Consider the following 18,327-nt stretch of genomic DNA (forward strand, 5'->3'; position numbering starts at 1 on the left):
TCATATGGTCAGGTCATCTGACCGGGCCCGGCTGCTGCCTTTGCTCAGCCGGCTCAGGGGCCGGGCCTCGTCGGCGGTCAGCTCCGGACAGAGGGAAGGCGCCTTCTCTGCCGACAGCCCCGGCTTGGTCATCTTCTCAGCCGGCAGCTCTTCTGGGCCACCCTCCTTTCCCACTCCCGGGCTCTCTACTCTGTCCCCGTCTGGCACGGCCACTGCGTCCTGCCCTTCCAGGGTGGCCCTCTGGCCCTCTCGCGGCTTCTCCCCGACCTGTGGCTCTGCTCCCTCCTCCACGGGCGGCTCCTCCCCGGCGCCCTCCTGGGCGCCCACCTGCGCGTAGGAGGGCAGCGTCTCTGGGTAGCCCCGGGCCAGGTCCGCCAGCGGCCCCGCGCCCATCTTCTCCTCAAACTGACCGAAAGGCTGGGCCGAAAGGGGACTGGTCTCCACCACGCCGACCTCGGCCAAGGGGAAGTAGTGGGACACGATCTTCTCTTCCTCCAGGAGCTGGTAGCCCTTGGCTTTCTGGATGGAGGAGACGGCGATGGAGTGCAGGGACTTCTCGGGCATCTCGGCCAGCGGCGGCTCCGCCGGCCTCCCGAGGGCCGAGCGGATGCCCTTGAGGCCCAGGTGGCTCATCTCCACGATGTTGAGGAAGAGGGACACGGAGGCCACGGACAGCATGAACAGGATGAAGATGGTCTTCTCGGTGGGCCTGGACACGAAGCAGTCCACCACGTTGGGGCAGGGCCAGCGGCTGCAGCGGTAGAGCGGCAGGATGCGGAAGCCGTAGAGGAAGTAGTGGCCCACCACGAAGCCCACCTCGAAGAGCGTCTTGAAGACGATGTGGCACAGGTAGGTCCGCAGCAGCGTGCCCTCCAGCCGGAACTTCTTGGCGCCCTGGCCGCTGCCGCCCTTGCGCACGCTGCCCTGCTCGGCGCGCTCGGCCTCGGCCGGCGGCCCCGCGGCCTCGCGCTCCCGGCGCTTCTCCTGCACGCGCACGTGGTGCACGGCGTGGCCCACGTACATGAGCGACGGCGTGGACACGAAGATGATCTGCAGCACCCACAGGCGGATGTGCGAGATGGGGAAGGCCTCGTCGTAGCACACGTTCTCGCAGCCCGGCTGCTGCGTGTTGCACACGAAGTCCGACTGCTCGTCGCCCCACACGAACTCGGCGGCCGTGCCCAGGATGAGGATGCGGAAGATGAAGAGCACCGTGAGCCAGACGCGCCCGATGACGGTCGAGTGCTCGTTGACCTCCTCCAGGATGTTGCCCAGGAAGCTCCAGTCGCCCATGCTGGCCACCTGCGGGGAAGGCAAAGGCTGAGCCCCCGGGCCACTCGGCCGCGCCCTCCCGCGCCCTGCTGCAGCAGCCCGGGCCCCGGGACCGCAGGCTTCCTTTGCGCTCACAGGCACGCGGGGACCACAGGGCGACAGAACCTGCTCCCATCCTGCTGCAGGCCTCCCTGCACCCCCGGACAAAAGGAGCATCAGCTCCGTCTGAAAATGGGCTTTAAGCTCTACATAAAACGGGTTGGATGATCATACGTTTTCATTCATTTCACAGATATTCTGAAAGGATCCAAGAGGCAATATCTATGTAATTCCTTGGATTCCACCCCAAAATAAGGATTTACTGTGGGCCATAAATAGAGACCCACGGTCAGATGGATTTAAACAAGATCGTGTATCCACGGAAGGTTCGTGAGACATAACACTGAAAACAATACCCCATGGGTGTCTGGGTCCCCGACAAAATGTGTATGAAGCTATCTACAGGCACCTTTCTTCTCACTGCGTGGGAATTTATAATAATCATATGTTTGAAGGGAAATGGGTAGAACTAACATTTGTCAAACACCTTCTGTGGGACAGGCCTTTGGCGTTATATCATTTAATTGATCCTGCTAATCTCCATGATGACAGGGGCCGTGTTTTAATACTTACTCCTGGCTAGTCAATGCCTGGCCTACGTGCTAGCACATAGAGCTTGGTAAGTGCCTTCTAACTGATTCGATTCCCACACGTGGGAAAACACAGGATCTGAGAGGCTAAACAGATTGTTTAAGATCATCAGCTAAACACTAGTCGTTTGTGCCTGATCCCCAAAGCTGGGTTCTTTTCACTACACCACTGAGAAATACTGCTTGCCATCAGAGCTACACAGTTCTCTGGCTTCTGTGCTCTTAATTTATGTTTTCTCTTCTAGAGGTTGAAATCTGAAAAGCCTTCTTAATAGTTTTACAAATTGAGGGCAGTATATTTTTATTATTACTCTTTTAAATCCAAAGAACAGAAAGAGTGCTTTGGGAAGGAGTCATGTTACAGGTTGAGACAGGCCCACTGGAACACTTTTAATATCCCACAGAGGGAAAAGGTTTCAGGGTCTGTAACATATGCTTATTTTTTTCCTTTTTTTAAAAATTGGTGCACTATAATTGTACATAATGGTGGGATTTGTTGTTACATATTTGTGCATGCACACAACATAAAAGTATAATGTGGCCAATACCATTTCCCAGCATATGGTTGTGTTAATAGAGCTAAAATTTTGGTCTATAGAAAAGAATCCTTTTAAACATGATCTTCCCGCCATGCCCCACCACATAGGATAAGTAGCACATGGAACTAAAGGGGTATGCCCACTGCTTTTACTGATAGTGATATTTGTTAAACACTTGAAAGAGTGGTAAAAAATGGCATCTTAAATTAGGAATGATTTTCAACTTTAGTGATGGATAAGCAAAGTGGCATCTTAAAGCCTCCTTCCACCCTGTCATTTGGAGCTTGGACAGACAGTACCTGGTGATAGCACACTGGCTGCAGGAATAGGCAATGCCCAGCCTGTGTTCTTATGGTCTGCACATCTGTCTACTTTCTTTGGAGATCAGGGGGCATTACTCCTTTCAGAGTCCCAGAAATTCCCAATTAGATGAGGTATTCTATAGTAGTTCTCTCCTGAAAAGATCAGGGCAGCTGTGGCATGAATTGGCACTGGGAAGAATTCCTTGTAGGCGTGTGGAATGGAGAGTAGGAGGTCTTCAGAACCAGCAGCATAGAATCCCAGCCACAGGTACCTGCTTTTAATTCACTCGTGCTATAGTTAAGTCTAGTGTTTGCTCTGTAAACTGTCAGCTCTTCCCTAAAAATCCAGAAAACAGGTGGGAAACCTCACAATTGGGTAAGCAGTCCCAGAGTGAAGCCCACTGGTGACAGCTGGGAAAACGTCCATTTCTTATCCAACAGTTCAATCTAAAACTTATGTTAAAACACTAATCGTCATAATTTCTCCTGTAAGGTCAAATCTGGTTTTAATGTGTTCTAAATCTAATGCTTTACTATTGGTATCTTATTTAAACTTCAGTCTGGTCAGCCTTACCTGCATTGGACCACATTGGTTGTTTGGGTTTCTATGAGTATTTAACATATGCTCTCAGAGGTGTGTGTGGTGAGTACATGCTCTCAAGACGTGGTCCGTCAGTCTTGTTCCCTCACTCAGGATCAGAAAGTCTTGGGTGGCTAGAATCATTTTGGCTCCCTCCTCCATGAACCGTCACAACACAGAACAAAGCACTTTACAATGTGGGAGTTCCATAGACACCAGCATATAGAACTGATGGTGATCATTAAAAATTATTTTTTAGTTGTAAATATTTTTTTTTATTTTTATGTGGTGCTGAAGATCGAACCCAGTGCCTCACCTGTGTGAGGCAAGTGCTCTACCACTGAGCTACAGCCCCAGCCTGATGATCATCATTTTGAGATCTGAAATTCTAGCTGGGCATGGTGGTGCATGCCTATAATCTCAGCAATTTGGAGGCTGAAATAGGAGGATTGCAAGTTCAAGTCCAGCCTGGGAAATTTAGCAAGATAATAAATAAAAATGTCTGGGGATGTAGTACCGTGGTAGAGTGCCCCTGGGTTCTATCCCTGTTACAAACAAACAGATCCAAAGTTCTCTATGTGAGTGCATGCAATACCAGTACTACCAACGTCCAGGGAATTCCAGTCCTCTTCCTTTATCAGCGTAATCATAGTAAGAACTTGCAAGGCAGTGGTGAGTACCAAGAAGGATAGTAAATCTATCTCTAACCAGCTATTTTGAAACAAAAAAGGCTGATTTTGTATGAGATAAAAAATATAAACTGGGTGCTTCTTGTCTTCTGAATTTTATATGTTCATGACACAAGAACCACAACACTAGTAATTTCCACTACCACCCCCCGCCTTTTTTTTTTTTTTTTTTTTTTTTACTACTCCTAACCACTATACTAGTAATTTCCACAGTAAAACCAAACAAAGCTGTGTGCTTTATCCTGCTCTGCTAGGATTGTTCGAGTGGCGTTTTTTTGTTTTTTCCCCCCAGTACTAGGGATTGAATGAACCCAGGGCACTCAACATCTGAACCACATTCCCATCCCTAGCCCTTTTCATTTTTATTTTTTAATTTTGAGACAGGGTCTCACTAAGTTGCTCAGGCTCTTGCTGAGGCTGGCTTTGAATTTGGCAATCCCCCTGCCTCAGCATCCCAAGCCGCTGGGATTTTAGGCATGTGCCACCGTGCCTGGCTCTTGTTGTTCTGTGTCTAGTTATCTGTATTAATTGAAGAAGAGAAACTAGCTTAAGACAAAATCTTTTCACTTGAAAGGTGAGTTAAACATGCCTACTGTACCGTTAAGGAGAGACTTTAGAGGAGCCAAGGGAAGTGCCTTCCAACAATGAAAACTTAAAGTCAGATCAGAGTAGCCAGATATTCCCCTGGAGCAGGGAGAAATCTAAATCAAGGAAGAATTTTCCATTCTCTCTCTGTTTTATTTTGCTTGTGAAAATTTAGTGAACAAATCAATACAAATGGAAAATAAGTGGGGTTCAAGTCTCCAACCCCAGGGCCTCCATGTATCTGTAGGAACATCCTACTAGATAATTATGGCTTGAAGGAATGATTAAAATAGTGCTTTATGTTGGAGTATCCCTTAGTCCTTGAAGTATACACTTTCATATATCTTATTTCATTTCCTGTTACAAACTATGAACCAGGCCGGTGACTCTCAGATTTGGATCTCACAGACTTCTATAACAACATCAACACCACCAAAACAGGGTGACCACATAAGGTTGCCAGCTTTTCACTTTGCCAAACAAGGACATAAAAAAATTAAAACAAATCTTATTAAATGATCATGACCCTAAGTACATGTATAAATACACGAATGGTGTGTGTGTACATTGTATACAGAGAGATGAAACAATGTGCTCTCTATGTGTAATATGAACTGTAATGCATTCTGCTGTCATATATAACAAATTAGAATACAAAATAAAATTTAATAAAAAATGACTAATGATTATGGTCTGTTTTCACTGTCATTTCACAAAAGGGGGTTTTAATACTTAAATATGTTAAGTTAAATGTCTCAAGTTAAATTAAGTCAATATGTCCTGGAACACTTAGAAAGGACATAATTTCAGAACAAAAGACGGGCCTTTAAATTGGACATATTCTACTACATTGTTTATTTTATCATTGTCTTATTTTCGACACAGGCTTCTGGAAACTTCATCTTGGGCTAGAAGTGAAATCCACAGAGGGATGTTTGGGAACCAGGAACGAGGCGTTAACAACCCCCGGAGCCAGAGAGGGACAGATGGGGAGTTTTAATAAGTCTCCCAATCTGGCTTCCTAGAGGGGTAGAGCCAGAATGTGAGCCCTGGTCTTCCCACTCCAAGCCAGGGTGATTTCCAGCAGGGCGTAGCCTTATCCTAGCTTTAAGAGGCACAAAATCGATGAACACCCATGTTACCAAGTTCCTGAAGAGTTAGCGGTCCACTTACACTCCAGTTGGTAATGGGGTATAAATGTGCCTCCATTCTTGTTTTTAGAGGGCCACTAACCGGCCGCTCCTAGACAGACGACAGAACCTGCTCCCAGGAAGATGTTGATGCTCACCAGATCTGTCCTGAGCTTCATTAAATGCTTCAGCATCAAACCCTGAGCTGGAGGCCTCCCCTGCGCCCATGGCCCTCAACCACTGTGACTTATTCCCATCACGGAGTTTGGGTGGAAAAAGGGAAGACGTTCGTAAACTATTACTTGGCTTAGGTTTCTCTGGATTCCCAGAGACACGTTGGTCATTCTGAAAAACGACAGGACCTTAAGAAGCCAGGCTGCCGTGGTGTCCACCTCCTATTCCTCCCGCCCGTCTACTCCAGCGCTCTCTGCCCTCCCTCTACCAACCTGGGACCCACTTCGAGGTTTTCAGAGGTGGACTCAGAGCCTAGCTGTCCAGGCCCGAGAGGGAGCCCCAGAGGTAGCCTTCCCATTCCCGAGCCTCCTGTCTATGGCTGAGCAAGAAGTGGGGGGGGGAAGGCCATAGCCCAATGCCCCCCGAGGAAAACTTGCCAATGTGAGTAGGTCCCACGGAGAAACAGGGGCTGTCCTTCCCTCTTGGCGCGCAACAGCAAAATGGCAGCTTTGGAGTCTTTCCTTTGCCACCTAAAAGCCCACCTCCCACTTCTGCACCCCGCCCCGACCGACCGTGCTGCACGACTGAGCAGATATGACTGGATGCGCCCTGATGGGTGGGTTTTACTGTCCAGCAATCCGCTAAGCTCCCAGCCAGACAGCTTTCCTGGAGCCAGGGATGTTTGGAGAACAATAGGAGGGAGAGAATGGGAGGAGGGGGCTGATCCGGGAAAGCCAGGGGGCTCCTGGCCTCTAAACAGGAAGCCCTGGTCTTTCCCCAGAGGGGCGAGCCCAGGGTCTCACCATCATCTCAGGGAATCTTAGTACCGTCAGGACAGTAAGAGGTCACCTGTGTGGAGCCCTCTGCCCCAGGTCAGACTGAGAGAGAGCCGTGGGCACTTTTGAAGGACGATATTTTATCCTCCATTGGTGGTTTGTTCTCGTGTCTCCAAAACGTTCGAATCTGGTCTTCCTCTTTAAAAAGAAGCCCCGACACTCTAAAGAATCTTGGGGCCTTTGTTAAGTCAGTAATATTTCCCACTATGTTACACTTGTGATTTTAATTTTTGAGAAGCTGCGACTGAATCAAGGGCATTCCACAGAGTCAGCCAACATTTTTCTGCACAATGGGGGTGTGATGTTTTTGCTCACCCGGAGGCTCTTGGGTGAAATACCAGTTAGGTACAATGTGGAATAATGGTTGGAAAGTCAGCCTGGGGGCAGGAGCCCATGCTTTCTGAGACCCATTCCCTTCTCACTGTCTGAACCTGACCATGGCCCTGACATAAAAAGTGGTTGTTTTGACCGCATTTTCCAAACGATAAATGGGGGGATTTTATCCCAATACAAATTTCACTTGTGGAAAGAAATGAAGTAAAGATAATCAAAACTTGGATTGTTTTAGGAAATCTGCAAAGTATGATTACTAACTTGAAGACGACTGTGAGAGTAAACTGATGCTCCCCACTCCCCCAAAGAGAGTGTGAGCATTTGTGTCATCACTTCCCTGCACTTCTGCCATCTCCTGTCCTTTCTGAGGCCCTGGACATATCGCATTTTAATGGCGGCAGTTTGAAGATCGATGGTACCAACGTGGAGTGAGTCTCAAGTTCCACTCTATTGTAATGCGCACGAGTACACAGCCCTATTTACTTCTGGTTTCTTTACCACTCTCAAGTCTGAATGACCACACGGAGACAATGCCCTCTAGGGAACCCTTCGGTCAAGATATGGTCGCGGCTGCCCCACCAGTTTCAGTGAGACAAGAGACGGGAGGAGTGGAAGAAACCCAGTCATTCTTCCTTTTGAGAACTTTCAGTTCAGTTGTTTCCTGAAGTTTGTTTTCCTCCAGAGGCCTCAAGGCTGACAAAGCTTACCTTCACTCCTCCAGGACTTCCCAGCCAACCTGACTCAGGTGACGGGTGGCATCGTCTCCCAGCCACTTTGTGAGAGGTGGCAGGAGAGGATGTGTTTGAGTCTGGACAGAATGCCACCATAGCTCTGAGCTTGCCCTTGACTCTCAGGTTTGAATCCCGGGGCACGTTACCACTGAGCTACGGTCTCAGCCCTTTAGTACTTTTTATTTTGGGACAAGGTCTTGCTAATTTGCTTAGGGCCTCACTAAGCGGCTGAGGCTGGTTTCAGACTTGTGGTCGTCCTGCCTCAGCCTCCTGAGTTGCTGGGATCACAGATGTGCGCCACCACACCCAGCAAATCTAGCTTTAGTGTTTTCTTGGCTTATTTACTCTGTGGACAGAATATACAATCCATTGAATTATTTTTGTCATCCGTCCTGTGTACAGCTAGAAAGTCCTTGAAAATACTACCTCAATTAAAAAAAGAAGAAGAAAATACTACCTCTAAATCAAGTACTTCTAGGGAGAATTTGAAAGAGATGGGGAGGAGGGCTCATCTCCTCTATCATTGAGAGACGGGATGTCGATACCTACCAGGAATCAGAGTTAACTCTGCAGGTCTTTTGCATGGGTAGCTTCTAATGGTGGTTGTATTATTTGGTGCAAATAAATCTCTAGAACATAAGACATAATAAAATCCAAATGCAAACTTTAACTTTATATTCTGTAATAACCTAAAATACGATATTAGATATTGACATTTTAGATAATGCGATGGTGGGTGGCATTCTTGTAGCAGGGTGCATTTTGGGAACAATGAGGTACTTATGTGTGAAAAGATTATAGAATTTGAGGTTGAAAACCTGGCTTTGGGTGTTGCTCTTTTGCTTCTTCTTCATGGGAGACTCTTTCAGCCTCTCTCAGCCTCAGTTTTCTCATCTGTAAAAATACAGAAATAATAACTGCCTGTCCTACTTTATGAAAACAGGTGGCGGCTACTCTTGTGACATTGTCGATCTCTCTTCACTTCTTGTTGGTTATATTTGCTTTGATTTCTTTCTCTGTAAATATGGGTTGTTCTCTGACCCAGAGTCCTGGGTTGGTTTGTTCCTAAGTCCATCTTGATCAAAGTCACACATTTCCCCTTTTCTATGGGAAAAATGTGAGAACGGGGAAAGACTGGAGGAGATTATTGATCTTAATCTCCTCATTTTGTATCTGAGGAAACTGAGGCTCAGTGGAAATGACACTGAGTTCAGGGTACAACTCTGACATCCACACACTTCCTATGGCTCTCGTGGCCCTACATATGGGCCATAGACTCACGTAAACAGTGAAGTTCTGTGGGCAGCACAGAGTGGGCCCTGACTATGAGGAGAAGAGCAGAAAGATTTATGGGGCCCACGTGAGCCATCCCCAGCCAATGTTGTGACTGGAATTAGGAGATGCACCTTCTCTTTCAGACACTGGCATGTTCAAGGCATGAATCTATGAGAAATAGAAGGCCAGGGGCTGTGAGTGAACATTTCGGCCCCAGCTCTGACTTAGTGAGCAGGGTTGGGAGATTCATGCCATAAGCATTTTTGAGCTCCACTCTTTGAGGTGTTTGGAACACACCAGAGAATACAACACAAAAGCCCTGCTGTGGCAGAGTTATTGTGTTCTAGAGGGGAGGCAGACATCTACAATAAGCAAATAAGTGAGTGAATTATATAGTGTGGCAGATGGTGCTAGGACTTACCCAGAACGATAAAGTGGGGCAGGGCGAGGGCCCGCGGAGGACGGGAGGAGGGGCTCAGGGTTCAGAGAAACCTCGCTGGCTGACAGGTGAGATTCGCAGAGACTGAAGAGAAGGAGAGGGAAGGACCCATGAGGCCACGGGCAGGACCACCCAAGGTGACCTCCTTAAGGAACAAGAGCTTGGAGGCGGGTGAAGGGTGGGAAAGGACAAAACCGGGGAAATGAATTTTTTGACATTGTTTTTAGTTGTAGATGGACACAACACCCTTATTTTATCTATTTTTTCTTACGTGGTGCTGAGGATGGAACCCAGGGCCTCACACATGCCAGGTGAGCGCTCTACCACTGAGCCACCTCCCCAGCCTGGGGAAATGAATTCTTACCTCTCGATTATTTATGCACGTATGGTTTCTCACCCGTGTAAATTCAAAGCTCCAACAAGACCAAGAGACAAGATGCCGCCCAGCAGCCAGCACACAACTTTGCCTTTCTTACCTATGGCAGACTTTGTGCGATACGACGCCTGGCACACGGAGCACGCAGAGAGGGCCCATGGGCACTGACTCTGAGGAAGGGTGAGAATCCAGTCCACCCATCGCCCATTCAGCACAATCCAGGATTCCCCTGAATCTGGCCTTCAGGTTGGGAGTCTCCGTCTCACAGGAAACTGAATGGCAAAATGGTTAATGCCAGGATCCGGGCTTGGATGGTCTCAGGCACCACTAGCCAATTGTCTGACCTTTTCTTGTCTCAACCTCAGTTTTTTCTTGTGAAAAATGGGCCATAGGGTCGACCTCAAAGAGTTGTGATTATCTAAAGCAAAGCGTGTAAAACTGAGCTCAGTACTTGGAGTGGTAAGCCCTTGATAAATAGGAGCTGCGATCACTTCCATCGAGGAGGTTTGGATACCTCTGCACCCAGATCAGGGGCTCTTTGCTCGTGCTTCTTGTTTTGCCACCTGGAGAGGACTAAGAGGTGAGCCAGCCCTGCGTCTCTGCTCCCTGGCCAATTTGGTTGTGAGTCAGAGATTCCTCTTCATCAGGACCACTGGGCTTTGGTTGAAGGGCTCCGGTGCCCTGAGGGGCAAAGATGGGCTGGGGCGGGGGAGATTGGGGCACTCTCACTTGAGAGAGGATTTCAGCCCAGACGAGTTGTCAGGGCAAGGCAGGGCTGCCTATTGAACAGAGCTGACCATGCATGAGAGCAGATTGTGCCAGTTCTATAGAGCACGACCCCTCGCCCAGCCTTCCGCTAACAAAGTTATCTTTCCCAATCTGCTTAGGCAGAAGGGGGACACACTTCCTGTCCTTGTGCTGGGCACACAGAGCAGGCAGGACCGGGCCAGCGCTGCATCTGGTCTCAACATTACTTGCCAACACCTTTCCTCCCTCAACTCAAAGTCTTGGGTTCTTCAGCTGCCGCATCGTCTTGGACAGAGTTGGGTACAGCTTTCAGAAACTGGCTACTGGCTCGGGGCCAGACTAGGAGGGTCCTGGCATTCTTGGTGCCTAGACAGGTGCAGAGAGAATATCAGAGAAAGCACCCCAGACAAGGGGTCGGCAAAACAGCGACTGCCGCCTAAAATTCTCGGAGTCTGGAGCAGTTGTTGATGCTCTAGGTCAGTGGGTCTCAAAGTGTGGTCCCAGAGCAGCAACCTGGGGGCTTTTTAGGGATACAACCTCCCAAGCTCTACCCCAGACCCACTGAGTCAGAACTCAGGTGGAGACCAGCAAGCTGGCCTGGCAAACCCTCAGGGGATTCTAATGCGTAGTAAGTGTCAGAACCTTTGCTCTAGGTAGCTCGGCTGCGGGTCCTGGTGCTCAGAACGTGGTGCTCCAACCCTCCCCACGTTTCTGGGAACCACCAAGACAGGGCCCTGGGAGTGTTCCCTTGGGTCCACCTCAGGGGGAAAGTCTTTGGGAAGAGCTCTCCCGGCTGTGTTAGTGCCTTCTACACACATAACACATCAGAAGGGGAGAAGAAAGTGTGGTCACATACGTGGTGTGTGTGTCGAGACTGAGCCGTGGGTACTTTTATCTCCGTTTAATTGAGATTCAATGGTTTAAGTAATTAGCTCCCGGTCACAGAAAGAAAGAGGGAGGGCCAGACGGGAACCAGACCTGCTTGACTCCAAAGCCCGTGTTTGCTCGGTCTGCTCATGTTGTCTCTCTTCATTACGAGATTCAGTTTTACAGTGCTGACCTCTCAGGGCACCTGGGGTCTCTGGTCTTTGTGTCAATCAGTTAACATTGGTTGTTCTAGAAACCACCATCGCTGCGAACGTCTTCAAAGCACTGTGGATTCATTCACTTTGCGCATATCCATGTTTTAAAAAGACAAATGTAAGGCTCAAATACTTGTACACTGAAAAGTAATCAGACAATACAGTAGCACGCAGGCCAAAAAGTAAAGGTCTCTCGCTTCCCTCTTTTTTCTGTGCCACCACTACTCTGACCATGCCTGTTTGGAGTGTGTCCCCTGGCCCTTGTTCTAGGTCCATACGTGTATGAATACAGATGAGATCCGGGCATCGCAAATCATCGTGTGACTGCTGTCTTCACTGAAATACGGTGACTTTGCAGTAGTGTCGTTCTGTTATCACCTGAGATAGTGATCCACAGTGAGCCCACTGCGTGAGTCCGCCAGCCTCTCCTCTGCTGAAGGCCACTCAGGTTCCTTCTCCTCCCCCCTCCCCCTCCCCTGCCCCTCTTCCCCCTCCTCCTAGTCCTCCTGGTCCTCCCCCCCTCCTCCTCGTCCTCTTTCTCCCTCCCCCTTCCCCTCCCCTCCCCCCTCCTCCTCCCCTCCTCCCCTCCCCCTCTCCTTCCCTCCCCCCCTCCTCCTCCCCCTCCTCCCCCTCCCTCTCCTCATCATCCTCCTCCCCCTCCTCCTCCTCCTCTTCTTCTTTCACAAACTTTTAAACTAAAAACATCCTTATGAATATTTTGGGTGCATGGAGGGTGCAGGATGTATTCCTAAGGGCAGAATTAGTTGTTCAGAAGAGGTAAAATTGGATAGTGATGGAGACCACCAGTGGTTCTCCAAACACACTGCAGACTGCACTCACTGGGCTTTCAAGAGGTCACCTCATCTGTGTTCCTGCCCTCACTGCTATCAACATCGTCACACTTTTCATAATGGGACGGCAGAAGGGCCTGGTTATTTCACTTTGCATTTTTCTGATTACTAGAGAGATGTTTACTAGCTATTTGCATTTCTTTTCCTCTGAGTTGCCTACTCACATCCTTTGTCCATTGTGTGTGTGTGTGTGTGAGTGTGTGTGTGTGAGTGTGAGTGTGTGTGTGTGAGTGTGTGTGTGAGTGTGAGTGTGTGTGAGTGTGTGAGTGTGTGTGTGAATGTGAGTGTGTGTGTGAGTGTGAGTGTGTGTGAGTGTGTGTGTGAGTGTGAGTGTGTGTGTGAGTGTGTGTGTGAGTGTGTGAGTGTGTGTGTGAATGTGAGTGTGTGTGAGTGTGTGTGTGTGAGTGTGTGAGTGTGAGTGTGTGAGTGTGAGTGTGTGTGTGAGTGTGTGAGTGTGTGAGTGTGTGTGTGAGTGTGTGAGTGTGAGTGTGTGTGTGTGAGTGTGTGTGTGTGAGTGTGAGTGTGTGTGTGTGAGTGTGTGTGTGTGAGTGTGAGTGTGTGTGTGAGTGTGTGAGTGTGTGTGTGAATGTGAGTGTGTGTGAGTGTGTGTGTGTGAGTGTGTGAGTGTGTGTGTGAGTGTGAGTGTGTGTGTGTGAGTGTGAGTGTGTGTGTGTGTGTGAGTGTGTGTGTGTGTGTGTGTTGGTGTTGTTGCCTTTTCCTGGTTGATTTATAAGCTCGCTCTCCCCCCCACCTCTGTCTCTTTTACAGGCTATGGCTATTATTCCTCTGTTGCGTATATTGTAAAACTTCCAACTCATCACTTGTCTGGTAACTTTGCTTTTAGTGTGTTCACTGTTCAGAGAATTTATACTTTTATCTAATCAAACCTGTCATTTAAAAATTTATGGTACCTTGACTTTGTGCCTGGCTTAGAAAAAGCCTCTGCATTCATTAAAATTCAGGAAACCAGATGGAAACACAATTTGCCAGAGTAGCTTCTTTTCCAGCATTTAAGCCTGGGTATCCTTACAAAGGGAGTTGTCCCAGCAATGGGGATACTATCTCTTCTTTAAAGTTTTTAGTACTTTTTTCTCAACTGGGATTTTAAAAATATGATAAGATATATATATATATATATATATATATATATATATATATATATATATATATATTTTATCATCTTGGTGCATTTGGCAACAGATTTTGTCATTATCACCGTTTGCAAGGATCCCTTCTGATCTGCCAATTGGAAAGTCGGGTCATTCTGTCTTTTTTGGGGGGTGAGTTCTGGAGATCTAACCCAGGAGAAACTTTACCACTGAGCCACATCCCCAGCCATTTTTGTCATTTATTTATTTTGCACTGGGGTTTGAACTCCAGGGCACTCAACCACTGAGCCGCATCCCCAGCCCTATTTAGTATTTTAAATTTAGAGACAGGGTCTCACTGGGTTGCTTGGCACCTCGCTTTTGCTGAGCCTGGCTCTGAACTCACAATCCTTCTGCATCAGCCTCCTGAGCCACTGGGATTACAGGTGTGGGCCACTGCGCCCGGCTTTGTTTCTTATTTTGAAACAGGGTCTTGCTAAATTGCTTAAGGCCTCACTAAGTTGCTGAGGCTGGCCTTGAACTTGAGATCCTCCTGCCTCAGCCTCCCGAGCAGCTGGGATTTCAGGTGGGTGCCCTTGTCCCCAGAATGTCCTTTTACTTCTTGGGGGTGTTTTTCTTTTTCTTTTTTATGGTCTGGATGCCTGATTGTACTGATTTTCAGATATCATGGGTGGGTGAGAAAAAGCAAGAATGTTATTGTGTTCTTCTTTGTTGGGGTATTTTCTTTCTTTTTTTTATGAAAAGGGAGCTTTTACAAGTTTTTCCCTTACCTCTTTTTTTTTTTCTCCAATTGCGTGTCTCTCTTAGGTTGTCATTGCTCTCTGGGGATGTGATTTCTCACTCAGATGCAGCACTGTGACGTCTGTGACTCACTGGGCTGACCCTCTGTACAGGTACTTGGTCTCTTATATATTTGTATGTGGGTGGCAGAACAATGGCTAGATAGTCACATGCTGGTCCCTAGACTGTGTCGGGTTGCGTGGCAAAGAAGAAGTCAGGTTTCAGATGGAATCAAGGTTGCTGATCAGCTGACCTTGACTTGGGGAGATCATCCTTATCACCTAAGAGAGCCCAGTATAATCATGAGGATCCTTAAATGATGAAGGGGAGACAGAAAAGAGAGAGCCAGGAGACGGCAGCGCAGGACTTGCTTGGTCACTGGTCACCTTGAAGGTGACGGAGATGGAAGCCAAAGAGCCTAGGCAGCTTCCAGCACTGGAGCCTCCAGAGAGGGACAGAGGCCTGCCCACACTCTGCTGCTAGCCCAGGGAGACTCCTTCTGACTTGTGACTGAAGAACCGCAAGGTCACCCACGTGCTGCTTTAAGCTACTAAGTGTATGCTTGTGACCATTAGCACGGCAAAAAGGACCCCTGGAGACTCACAAGTTGTGATCCTCAAACTGCAATTCCCAGATTTTGTCCTCACTCTAAGAGACACTTTGTTCTACAGAAAGTAGCCACCTAGGATCCCTAAAGCCCAGGACATCATGCCAAGAGCTAGTAAATGGGATGGCACCAAATTAAAAAGCTTCTGCGCCTCCAAGGAAACCATTAGGAATGTGAAGAGAGAAGCCACAGAGTGGGAGAGAATCTTTGCTGCCTACTCTTCAGACAGAGGATTAATATCTAGAATATATAAAGAACTAAAAAAAAAACCGTAACATCAAAAAACCAAATAGTACAATTAATAAATGGGTGAATAAATTGAACAGACACTTCACAAAAGAAGAAATATAAATGGCCAACAAATATATATACAAAAAAAGTGCAGCATCGTTAACAACTAGGGAAATGCAAATCAAAACTAAAACTGAGATTTCATCTCACACCAGTCAAAATGTCAGTCATCAGGAATACAAACAATAATAGAGGCTGGAGTGGATGTGGAGGAAAAAGAACACTTTCACACTGTTGGCGGGACTGGCAATTAGTACAACCACTATGGAAATCAGTACGGAGGTTCTTCAAAAGGGTGGACGTGGGACTACCATAGGACCCAGCTACACCATGCCGCGGTCTTCATCCTAAAGCGTTAAATTCGTCGTGTTATGTGTTGTGCATATGAACATGCACACCCATGCTCAGAGCAGGGAGGGAGCGGGCAGGGGCTGGGGAGTGGTATCAGCCACAGTGTATCGTTATGCTGTGGGCAAGTATGAACAGGTGGCCACAGGTCCCATCATATGCACAACTATGGTGCACCAATGAAAAGTGTGGAAAGAAAAGAAAGAAAGAAAGCAGCCGCCCAACTCCTGCCTCCTCAGGAGCATGGTGTGTGGGCACGTGATTGGCTCTAGGCTCACAGACTCCTAGAACTTGCCTGTTCCACTTGTGAATCGTCTCCCTATAACCATCCTCACGTCTAGTCTACACCTGTGCTTTGGTTCCACTCAAGACAAAGGAAACAGCTGCAGTGGGTCATTACTCTGAATTCCCAAGACGCTTACTTTTCCCGAATCCTTTACCACTGGATTTTATTTTGACTCAAATAAGAGTTTTGGGTCTGACCAGATTAATTGAGAAGACCATGGATACGGAATCAGGAGAACTTCAGCGCCCATGACTAAACCTAGTGGGTCTCTCAATCCCCAAGGACTCCGTTTCTCCACCTTTGAAGTGGGTTAATGCCTGTCACCAACAGGGTCCCCAGCTCACAGGAGTCTCAACAAACATTGTGTCCTGTCCACCCCTCACGCTCCTGACCTGCGACATGGATGTAAAAGTGAGACGTTCCTTTGCTGAGTTGTTTTGGGGATTAAATAAAACCATACTGGTTTTTAGGAATAAGTGTGACAGGTCACAGGAAGCAATCTTGGTTCCCGGGCAGCCGTGCTGCACTCGTACCACTAGGGGGTGCCATCAACACAGCCACCGGCTCTGTCTGCAGCCCAGGCCAGCCAAGGGGACCTCTGGACCCAGCAGGGTCACAGTGATCACCACAGACGCACAGAACAAGTTCTCACTTCTGATGTGATCACTCATTTTGTCAGAGGTTTTCTCAGGCAGTAGACTTCCCTGAGGAATGGTTGGAAGTGGGCCCTAAAAATCAGAAGGGTCTTTTTGAAACACAAATTTGACCCCGTCCTTCTCCTCCTTAAATCTCTGTTGCTACCACCTACAAATGGACTCATAAAATGAGTCACTTAGGTTAGGAGCGAGAGGCCCCTCATCTGCCCCTGAGGCACTGTGGTGACCCCGGAGGGCCTTGAGACAAGGCTTAAGAACCTCCCAGGTGGCCTAAGCACAGGCGCAGGGCCCTCTGCGTTGGGTGCCGGCCACTATCCAGCCTGTCTCTGCCACCTCTGCCTTTGCAGGGACTCTCGCTCGGCATCTCAGACCTACGAGTTCTTTGTTTCGTCATCCTGTTTCCTGCCTCTGTCCCTTTGCCGAGGCCGTTGCTCTGCTGTGAGTCTCCTCTCCCCAGCTCCTCTGTGAGGTCTGGTGTGGACTCTGCTTCCCTCGGGGATTTTTCTGGGGTTTTTCTAGCGGTTCCCCTATGAACGCCTTTCCCAGCAGTCTGTGATCTGGGTGCCGGGCTGCGTCCTCGCGTCTGCTTCCTGAAGGCCTAGCCACGGAGAGACTCAGCCATGTTTGCTGAGTGGAGAGAAGGGTCGCAGACGCCGCGACGGCAGAAGGTGCAGGTGTGGACGTGGGAAGGAAAACAAGGGTTCTGGGGAGCAGATGGTTTGAATCTTGGAGTCGGGGAGCTGAACTTCCCAGGAGACTAGGGTGGGCCTTCTCAGTCCCAGAGGCAGCCCTGGCAAGGGGTCATCGGGGTTGGGGTTGGAACTCCTTCAGCCCACAGCAGCTGCAGAAGGAGCCCTGCAGCGGCCTGGATCTAGGAGTCATTTTGACTGTGACCTTCAGAGGACTGAGGCTCAGGGTCCAGAGCGGCTCCAGCAGCCAAAGGTAAGGATGCTACCGCGGTGCTCTCGAGAGGGGGACAGAGGCTGAAGGGGCTCTTGGTGTGAAACTGAAAGGGAAGCTACTTGGATTTTTTAAAAAAATGGCTTCTCACTTGATTTTCCTTCTCAGGGGGTCCCCAGGCATCCGAACAATGCCTCTCAGGCAGCCTGGCCTGGCTGTCATAGAGCCACTGAAATCCGTATCTATGGAAACCGGCCGGCGCCTGCTCCCCTGGCCTCTTGCTCCTGCTGCGTGGTGGCCAGGGTGGGTCTAGACTCCGGGTTCTGCTCGTGCACGTAGAGGCTGGTCAGCTCGGCCTCACTGCCTTCCTTCCTCTTAGCAGGGCAGGGGGTGCTCCCGGGAGGGCGACTGGGGCGGTGGCAAAGCCTCAGACGGTCCCAGGGAGACAGTGCAGGGTGATGTTTCCTTGCCCAGGTCCAGGGAAGCAGGCCCAAGCTCCGTGGGCGTAGCCCTGATGCAGCACCAGAGCTCCACTCTCCCATGGCGGCTGGAGCTCAAGGCCCAGACTCCACACCACAGGGTCCATTGCCTACCTCCTCCCCAGCCCTGGGCCCGGCTGCGATTCTCGGATCCTCTCCTTACTTGATGCATTATTCATCAGGGTGCATATGTGGCAGGGTTTGGCCTGAGAGGTTCATTTGTTTATTTATTTGAACTTAA

The 18,327-nt window shown here is 48.9% G+C and overlaps 1 protein-coding gene across 1 annotated transcript; it reads right to left on the reverse strand.

Moving 5' to 3' along the window:
- Gja8 (gap junction protein alpha 8) lies at nucleotides 1-1,293 on the reverse strand. The gene has a single exon (XM_027956143.2). It carries the CDS (start codon nucleotides 1,291-1,293, stop codon nucleotides 1-3), a length of 1,293 nt encoding a protein of 430 aa, XP_027811944.1.
- Nucleotides 1,294-18,327: the final 17,034 nt, after the last annotated feature.

Source organism: Marmota flaviventris, chromosome 10 (genome assembly GCF_047511675.1).
Source record: "Marmota flaviventris isolate mMarFla1 chromosome 10, mMarFla1.hap1, whole genome shotgun sequence".
Taxonomy (NCBI): Eukaryota; Metazoa; Chordata; class Mammalia; order Rodentia; family Sciuridae; genus Marmota; species Marmota flaviventris.

What these genes read in the sequence shown, in the direction of transcription:
- Gja8 (XM_027956143.2), bottom strand. Translation starts at nt 1,293, where the DNA reads ATGGGCGACTGGAGCTTCCTGGGCAACATCCTGGAGGAGGTCAACGAG.